Consider the following 9,429-nt stretch of genomic DNA (forward strand, 5'->3'; position numbering starts at 1 on the left):
GTGTGTGTGTGTGTGTGTGTGTGTGTGTGCGTGTGTGTGTGTGTGTGTGTGTGTGAGTGTGTGTGTGTGTGTGTGTGTGTGTGTGTGTGTGTGTGTGTGTGTGTGTGTGTGTGTGTGTGTGTGTGTGTGTGTGAACAGTGACACTGAACACGATAACTCGAGAAGGCTAAGATGGATTATCTTGATATTTGGTAAGTGGGTAGGTCTAGTATATATATGTATGAAATAAAGACTGAACTTTAACTTCCCACACTAGATATAGAATTGGGACTTATATATATGTATGTATTATTGCAATATTAACAAATTTTTCATACAAAAAAGAGATGAAGAATCATATATAGATTTAAACATTTCTTTCTTTTGCTGTTTGGAAGGAACCCTATCCAATTCCAATAGTTGCAACATGCAAAATTTGTTGTAAAAAATTGTTCAGAATATTTATATGTGCAAATTTTGAAAATGTTGCATACATGTGGGCATTTTAAGCTCTAAAGAAATCTAAAATTTTGGCAGTATACTTACTACTAGTAAACTAGAGCTTTGCTCTTTAGGTCTGGAAGCATTGAATAGATTACAGCACAGAGTGGCGTCACATGGACTGTGATGATCAAATTATCTCAAAATCTGGCAGCTTCAGCTTTAGCAGGTCTTCAGGAATTCGTACTATATGGGGGTACTAGAGAATAGTACTTACCCCAATGAAAGCACAATTTTATACATAAGGTCAGTATTGCTCCTTTGCACAGGCCTTTATACTATAGGACTAAGGTTTGTTTTTAGCTGGATGTTGGGGATGGCTGGATGTTGGGGAAGGCTGAATGTTGGGGGAAGGCTGGATGTGGGGGGATGGCTGGATGTTGGGGATGGCTGGATGTGGGGGATGGCAGGATGTTGGGGAAGGCTGGATGTGGGGGATGGCTGGATGTTGGGGAAGACTGGATGTGTGTGGGGGATGACTGGACGTGGGGGATGGCTGGATGTTGGGGATGACTGGATGTGTGTGGGGGATGACTGGATGTGTGTGGGGGATGGCTGGATGTTGGGGAAGGCTGAATGTTGGGGGGATGGATGTTGGCGGATGAAGGTTGGCCGACAGAGTAAATTTTCACTATTGATAAAACGCAACATATATAATATTTACATGTAGCGCTACATACGTAAGTACGCGCGAAACTTTGTAAGTACAAGCCTGAACTTCACAGTGTTTAGCCTGTTTTGTGGCCAGCATAGCCATGATACCATGGAGGTAACTCCATGATGATACCAAGTCCGAGTTTGACCAAATTACATATATCATAATTTACATGACAACAACTTTGGAACGTCTAAACAAATCATTTGTGTTACACCCAGATCTAGTATAACCAAGGCTTATGTATAACCTACTCGCTGCCCAGATAAATTTCCCGTGGACTGAGGTTTGAACGGTGAACATACCTTGAGGAATTTTTGTCGCTGTAAAATCCGCTCATCTTTCGCTCAGAATCCGTAGTTGTTCGTCTGAATAATTTTTGCCGAGGTGGTTGAGACTCGAGAGTTGAAACAAAGTCCTGAACGTCGCCGCCAACAGTCGAACTGGCCGCACGGAGATGACGTCATAGGTCAGCCTTCCAAACTCCTCCGCCCGCCCTATGTGGCATCTGATTGGTCAATTCTTGAAAACTATTTAAAACTGTCCAATCATGAGTAGTAGTGAGGCCGGATACGAGGGAAATTAAAATGACCAATCACAGCTAGGAGTGGTTAGTAAAAGTAGGCACCGGATTCGGTGATATGGTGATCTATCTTCAAACTGTTTGCTATATAAATTTGAAGACATAGCAGTGCCACATGCCTGTATGTATTGTACAATATCAATCGTTCAGAAGGATATTGTAGTGCGATCCTTTTGTACATGACTGGCTGCGCTAGCTGGAGTTCAGCTGGGAATCTTCATTCGAATCACCAACATTGCAATACCGTACTAACGAAAGTATATGTCTCGTGTGTTCTTCTGTAATATTACTAATTTCACCATGCCGGTATCTTTTATAACTTCAGAACATTTAGTCTGATGTTGAACCTCAAAAAGATTTTTGTGTTTTGTTGTTGACCTTTTGCTGTTTTAGGTTGCCTTAGGTTTACCACGTGACTAGTGGCAGGCCAATCCGCAGCCGCAGATTCAGTTCCGCGCCAAACCTTGGAAACATAAGAGGTCAACCCACTTTCACCTAAATGTGAGAGAGATTTGCAATGACATTTATCCAAGTATCGCCTATATTCTTTCCTACGGCAGGTAAGTGTTAATGGACATTTGTGTAAGCGTAAGACCTATGTTATTATAGACGATCATGAAAATTTCTCAACTGCGGAGGTAAAGAAAATACGCCAGATCCAATGTAAGGTTATATTATGGGTTTGTTCCTCCTTGTTTTGAGTTTATATGACAGATATAAGCTGACAACTGCTACCTTTATAAGTGTGGCTGAGTTGTGTTTATTTCTGAGTTCATAACGTAGCACTACACAAGCACAAGCAACGTACAACAGAATGTGTGACTTTTGATGACGTTTTTATATGGCTCTTATATATGGTTGGCTACCCTGCTAGTGCTATTGCATGACTAGATGACTAGAATTTTATATAACGTTACAGAATTTTAGAGTGTATTTTGATGGAAATCGAAGTCCATGCTGGATTTTACTTCTGCATTATTTTGACTTTAGCAGTTGACTTTCTTTTGAAATTTGAGTTCTTTCCTGACTGTGCCATCAGTTACCACCAAGAAGTTTTCTACTCTCACCTTTGTTATCGCTGTAGATGTAACGTTAGATGATATTTGTCAAGAGTGCTCTTATAATCAAAATAGCACAATCGATGTACTTCTTGAAGCTTGCAGCAAAGTTAGGATAAGTAAATTTGTTCATACTTATAAACTCCTAAAATGGTGTAGCTAGCCGATTTTATTACTTGGGAAGTCTCGTACTTTCACACGTACTGAGTTCCACTCGGTTTGCTTTTGTTTCATTTTGTAATCATATAAAATGATACAGTTAGAAAATCTATATTACAATATTCTTGCTTTGAAACGATTAATCTAATTGGTTAATGAAGTCGTTTTGGTGATTATTTCCAAACGTTTGCTGGTGGCATGTAGCTTGTTTTGTTGAAGAGTTATTTTATTTTCACTACGTTGGGGGGAAGTATGCATAGATAAGACTACCGACGGTGCAGCCAGCACTTAGTCGCACTGAAAGCATGAACTATCGTGCTAGTTAGCGAGTATTATGGGGTGAAAATGTGCGACTTTTCCCTGTCATCCTAACCTCAAGTGGTACATCCCTAATGGTGAACAGAAGAAGGGTGTCTGGAACAGGAAAAGGGCTGGGAACAGGCGACGGAGATGGGTAAAATTGAAGTAGCTGGAACTAGCTCGTATGTTGTCGACTGTGGTTTGAAAATGGGACGTTAGGTCGCAGATTGTGTTTCGGGTTTTATTTCTCGAAAAGGAGCAATTGTAAAATATTTTTTTTCTTTATGTAGCATCATATAAATGTATACTATGTGTATTTGATAGCCCTACGTACGATGGCTGTTTAAAATAAGCGAAACATTTTCTTCTAACAACAAAGGCTGGAGTACAGCAAGCCGCCATCTTGAAAAATAACTCCGAGACGATGGCTTACGCTTTCGTGAGTCGTCAGGAATTTTCTGCAAATTGCTCGATTTTTATCCCCATTTGTGTCCTGTAGAATGGTCAGCGATGTCGTGAAAGACACAGGGGGTAAAGCAGCAGGTAAAATCCCGGACGGTAGCGGCATGTGTAGCGGAGAAAGCGGTCCCAGGAAGCGACAACACAGCGAGTCGAGCAGAGACGACCAGGGCGGTACAACAGGCCATCCCGTGCTCAGGTCTAGTAAGAGACTGAAAAAGGACGAAAGTCCACCACCAGAACACAAGAAGGAACAAGGTAGGATGGAAATGACCTAAATAGAATTGTGTCAGATTTACTCGATGTTACTTATTTGTAGTTTTACTCAAGTATAGTGCATTGCTAGGGCGATTTAGTACATGGTAGTAACCAAAATGGCTGTCATTACTAAAGTCACTTGGGGCTCCAAACAAGCTACCCCTTTTCTCGTATGTTGGACTTAAAATTGTGTTTACAAGATTGTAAACCAAATGCCACTTAAGTTTATTATTTTTTTGCCTTGCTTGTTAAATTTCCACGTTATTGTCCCCAACAAAAATGCATGTCAAAGTAACATGAACACAAAATTGTACATGCAATCTGGACCTGATCCAAGGGAACTGATCACATGACCAGTCACATCCTAACAACAACAATTTGTACATTTACTTTTTCAAGACAACAGTTGATGAGGGTTTGCCTGACTTTTTCCACATGGCGTAGCAAGCCACCGTCAATAGTAGTCAACATAAGCATTGTCAGGAAATTCTTTGTAAAATGTGAAAAGCACATGTGTATGTACTGTATGTAACGTTACTTCAACCATTGGTACTTCTAGTTGCTTGCTATTTTTCATGTAGTCCTGCATTTATTCAACACTTACATGCCACACAGGAAAAAACAAAAAAAACACGTAAATTTTTTTTTTTTACAAAGCATACATTACACTTAAAGTTAACGATAACAACATCAAGTAAGATAAAATATAACTTTAACATGAGGTCCATATACACTACCTATAAAATAATTGTTGTACTCTGCCTTCAGATCATTTTAAATGCTAAACATTCTGTACAGAAAATGTTTTTCTGAGAATTTGTTCAGAGTTTAAACTCAAAAGGCGGATAACCTGGTAGTCTATGATTTTGATGGTATCCATGTGTATTGTAATCTCAGGGAAATAGGTTGTCTATATACCATGATAGATTCTATGTTTATCGTAACCGGTATTACTTTTGTTCTGTCTCCTTTGTGCAATAATCAGTTTGTTCCGTGAGCTCAACTTATGTATTGTTGTACAGGGTAAAAGCTCACCAACTAGGATAATGAACAAAATTGTGAACAAAAATTTGTTGGATTGGATATTATTAATGTTATGTGTTTGTACCATATAAAGTGACAAAATGGAAGTTTTCGATTCACAAAGTGTTTTGTATTTTTATGTGAACAAGAAGAGACAGAGAAGGGACCAAATAGTGGTGCAGGAGAGCCCCCTGCCCGCGGGAAGAAGAAATGCCAGAAACGTACCTGGGAATCATGGAACCAGGAGGACAAGGACGCTTTCTTCGAGGCTTTGTATGAGGTCAGTATCTACTGCAAACTTTCTTGTACCTTTGGCTTAACTTAATATTGTATATGTATCACAATACATGTAGTTAAAGGCATGCAATGCAATTTCAGGGTGGCAAAAGAAAAGAGGCATTTCAAGTATGATGACAAAATGCGCCATTTCTTGGCACATTTTGTCATCATACTTGAAATGTTTGAAATAGTCCCAAAACAAGTTATACATGATGATATTTCTTTTTTGGGTACCGCCCATAAGTAGCTTGAACCAGCCTATAATTTGACAAGCAACCTTTTCTAGATCTGTCAGTGACAAAAATATTTGCCTCACACTCACAGATATCATGATCAGTATGGGAAGGATTTTTCCATAGCATAAAAAAAAAATCTGAAATTGGATTGGATGCCTTTGACATGAATATGTTTGTAAAACATGCAATATGCAATAGCTAACTTAGTAAGCGTAGAGCAAGGCTCTAGCTTTAATTTTTTTCTGTCAGCCCAGGTTCATCACCGGATTTGGTGAGGGGAAAAGTCGTAGGCAGGCACTCTCAATCTAGGGGGTCTGGGGGCATGCTCACCCGTGAAATTTTGGATTTTCAAGCCTTCCAAAATGCAATTTCCCACATTTTGACTCTGAGTCAGTCTGAGGCAAATCATGGTGTTGAGAGTGGTTGTCGGCAGTCCTTCGGATGTTTTCATATTGTTATTCAAGATTTTTGTTAATTTTGTCTGTCAAGGTTGACGGATTGGTTTAAAAAATTTCTGTCACACTTTGCAAAGTTCCTGTAATGGACGAAAAAACAGTGCTGCCTATATATATATATACAGTATACACACATATATATATATCCTAACATAATTCTTCCCACTGCAGTATGGGAAGGATTTTGAATCCATCCAAGCTCACATTGCCAACAAGCACAAGAAGCGTGGTGACCCGCCCTCCCTTACCAAGAACAAGGACCAAGTGCGGCACTTGTACTATCGCACCTGGAACAAGATCTCCAAGTTTCTAGACATCAATGAAGGTAAGAATCATTTCAACACACTTGATAAGGCCTGGGAAAAAATGGTGTGTTTCCTGTTTTCTGACCGACCCTAGAAAAAACTTTTTTGTACCCCTGCAAGGGACATAAATTTTTTTAGCTGATCCACCTTTTCTAGCTCCATGATCTGACACCTGAGTGATGAAACATTGTACAGTCGGTTTTCCAACATTGGCATTTAAAATAAACTGTGTTTTCTCTAATAAACTACGCACTTTTTTAAAGCTTTTTTCTAAGCAGGTGCCTCTGGTTAACCCCAAACTCGGGATGCATACTTAGCACAGGTGTCGCTGCCGAATAGATGAGTTCCCAAACTCTTCATTTACACAGTTACAGGGAAGTAGTTGGATTTGCCCTGAGGAAAGTGACAGACTGAAATGTCAGCTGAATAAACCCCTTGGTTGTTTATAAAACAGACCTCTTTATTAAGTCACCTTACATGTACCTTTATTTGAAAGATGTGAAGAAGGCTGTTCAGGAGCTGTATGGACTCATCAACTATGGCGAACTGAGGAAAAAAATTGGACGTAAGTTTTATTCAACTTTCTACCATTTAGTCCTAACTAAATACAACTTACTATTATATCTTTAATCAGTTTTATGAAGTTGTGAATATTTGTTTTTTTGTTGTCATTTGGGAGAAATCAGTAAGACCTGTTTCTTTTTTAGGGCTAGATGAGAAAAATGGACACAAACTAAATGAACTCATCAAGTATGGGTAAGTGATACATTTATTTCTCTATGTGTACTGTAAATTGAAAGTCAGTTTTGTTCACATTGTTCTCAATGTCATACCAAGGCTTGCAAATTACAGAACCTCTGTCAAAGATATGCTCCAGTCATCTGTTTATCATACTTCACTCCTACTATCAGGGAGAGAAGTGTTTTGTGTTCTGTGTATTCCTTCTCCTGCTGATCCAACTCATTTTAGATCAAATGACTTGAAATTTGGTATGGAAGTGCCTGGGGATATTTTAGAACAGGTTTTGTTCACATTTTTAAAGAGGTGTCCATGATTTGTGCAAGTTTCAAACAATACATATGGTTGTCCTATTCACAGGGTGACAACAGTGAGGGTGAAGGGGAAAAATGTCAGGTAAGATGGACAGTTTTATTCTAGCAAGTTGCTTTCAAGCTGACATGTCACTGTATCTGTATGTATGCTGCATTCTTTCTAATGTTATCTGACATGAGCATTATTTTGATACAAAGATTTATTATTTTCCCTCCTCCCCTAGCATTTATTCTATGCATGTTTGCATGTGGTTTAGCTCCATAGTTCAACAAGATAATTGGTGTATTGGCATGGAATTTCAGGTCTCAACCCGTCGAAGAAATGACTAGACTTTGGACACCTTGCAGCTTTTCTAAGTACACATGTAGTGCAGCAGAATTGCAGTGTTGCAGCAGAATTGCAGTCTAGGCTTATGGGTCGCTGATCGCTCTTTGCCTCATAAAGAGATTGCACAAGTTCATGCCTCCTAGCAGGTATTTTGGGGAACTGCAGCAGTCAAGTTTGTTGCTGACCTGATGCTAACATAACGAGTGATGATTTTTTCTTACCCAACAGAATAAAGACACCTGTTTGTAGGGCCTTGAAAAGGCTGAACAATATTGATGGTGAGTAGGACTGTTACGTTGCTTGTATGATCTGCTTTCTTATCTTTTTTATGATTGTTCATTCATTACGCCAAAAAGCAGTTACTCAAGCAACTGGATATGATTTTGAAAACGTCAGACGTTTCAGCTAGTATCCACTAGCTTTCGTCAGTGACTGAGAGACCAGAGGGGAAAACAGGTTTATAAGCACAACCTATTGATTGATATGCAAATAAAGTGAAGACAAATTTTTGGAAGTCGAAAAAGGAACACAAGTCAGACAAGTCAAGACAAGATGATGTGAATTAGTCTGAAAGCTCCTCAACAGGGAAGGGGGGCTACGGGTCAATATTTCCGGCACTTGGGATTTGGCACTCCCAGCCCCGAGAACAGACAACACTTAAGCTCCTGTTCTGCATAACAGGAGCTTTCAGACTAATTTACATCATCTTGTCTTGACTTGTCTGACTTGTGTTCCTTTTTCGACTTCCAAAAATTTGTCTTCACTTTATTTGCATATCAATCAATAGGTTGTGCTTATAAACCTGTTTTCCCCTCTGGTCTCTCAGTCACTGACGAAAGCTAGTGGATACTAGCTGAAACGTCTGACGTTTTCAAAATCATATCCAGTTGCTTGAGTAACTGCTTTTTGGCGTATCGTATTACCTGGATGTCTAACCTTCAACGAAGTGTTCATTCATTAGCTTTGAGAAGGTTATGTTTTTGTGTGTGTGTGTGTGTCTTTGTGTCTATGTGTGAACATGATAACTTGAGAAGCCTTAGATGGATTGTCTTGATATTTGATGTATTAGTAGGTCTTAATCAGACCTCCACATTATTATATTATGGGCCTCCTAATGGCTTTTTAACGTATTGCAGCAGAACTTCCAGACCTGTTTTTGTATCTAGTGTTATGGACATGCTGTAGGTCACGATTTATTGGTGGTGGTATACATGTAGCTCTGATGCTTGTGAGGATTTCTAACACCTTATACTGGAACTGTAAGAGCGATAAAATCTTGGGAGGATAACTCAAGAAGGGGTTGACAGATCGCCGTGATTTTTGGTATCTACGGAGCTGTGATGTCTGACATGAGGAGATGACATTTCTGCTAGTCATGATCTAATTTGCATAATTATTAGTGAAATTCTATAAACTATGAAACCCTGCTATATTCTATGATAGAATGATTCAAAGATATAACTGAGAAAGAGAGGAACATTGACAGAAATACAAATATTAATGTAGATGATGAAGAATCAATGAGGAAATACTATAATTCCATCGTGTAGGGTGATATCCTGTTTGGCCCAAAACTCATAGGTCCTGGGGCAAGTCCCATATGTTAATTCACCAATTTCACACTTCCCATAATGCCTAGTAAAAGTCACGGATATGACGTATGACCTCCCCCTTCCCCTTCCTCGATGTAATATTTCCAACAAGTTCTATCAACAAACTGGTCAACTATTGTTTTGAATTATTTCTCTAGTATAAAGCACATGCCATAATTGCATTATTGTTGGAATTAGAGAAAATGA

The 9,429-nt window shown here is 39.1% G+C and overlaps 1 protein-coding gene across 1 annotated transcript in view; it reads left to right on the forward strand.

The window, feature by feature from the left end:
• The first annotated feature begins 3,160 nt into the window (after positions 1–3,160).
• Positions 3,161–9,429, forward strand: part of LOC109467645 (protein cramped-like) — an 11,116-nt gene continuing 4,847 nt past the window's right edge. The window contains exons 1-8 of the mRNA XM_019765682.1: positions 3,161–3,389; positions 3,735–3,952; positions 5,125–5,255; positions 6,117–6,270; positions 6,747–6,815; positions 6,958–7,006; positions 7,349–7,384; positions 7,859–7,908. Of these exons, the coding sequence (XP_019621241.1) occupies positions 3,328–3,389; positions 3,735–3,952; positions 5,125–5,255; positions 6,117–6,270; positions 6,747–6,815; positions 6,958–7,006; positions 7,349–7,384; positions 7,859–7,908 (769 nt within the window). The 5' untranslated portion in view covers positions 3,161–3,327. The remainder of the gene's footprint in view (positions 3,390–3,734; positions 3,953–5,124; positions 5,256–6,116; positions 6,271–6,746; positions 6,816–6,957; positions 7,007–7,348; positions 7,385–7,858; positions 7,909–9,429) is intronic.

The sequence above is a fragment of the Branchiostoma belcheri genome, unplaced genomic scaffold (assembly GCF_001625305.1).
Source record: "Branchiostoma belcheri isolate BF01 breed outbred unplaced genomic scaffold, Haploidv18h27 scaffold186, whole genome shotgun sequence".
Lineage (NCBI taxonomy): Eukaryota > Metazoa > Chordata > Leptocardii > Amphioxiformes > Branchiostomatidae > Branchiostoma > Branchiostoma belcheri.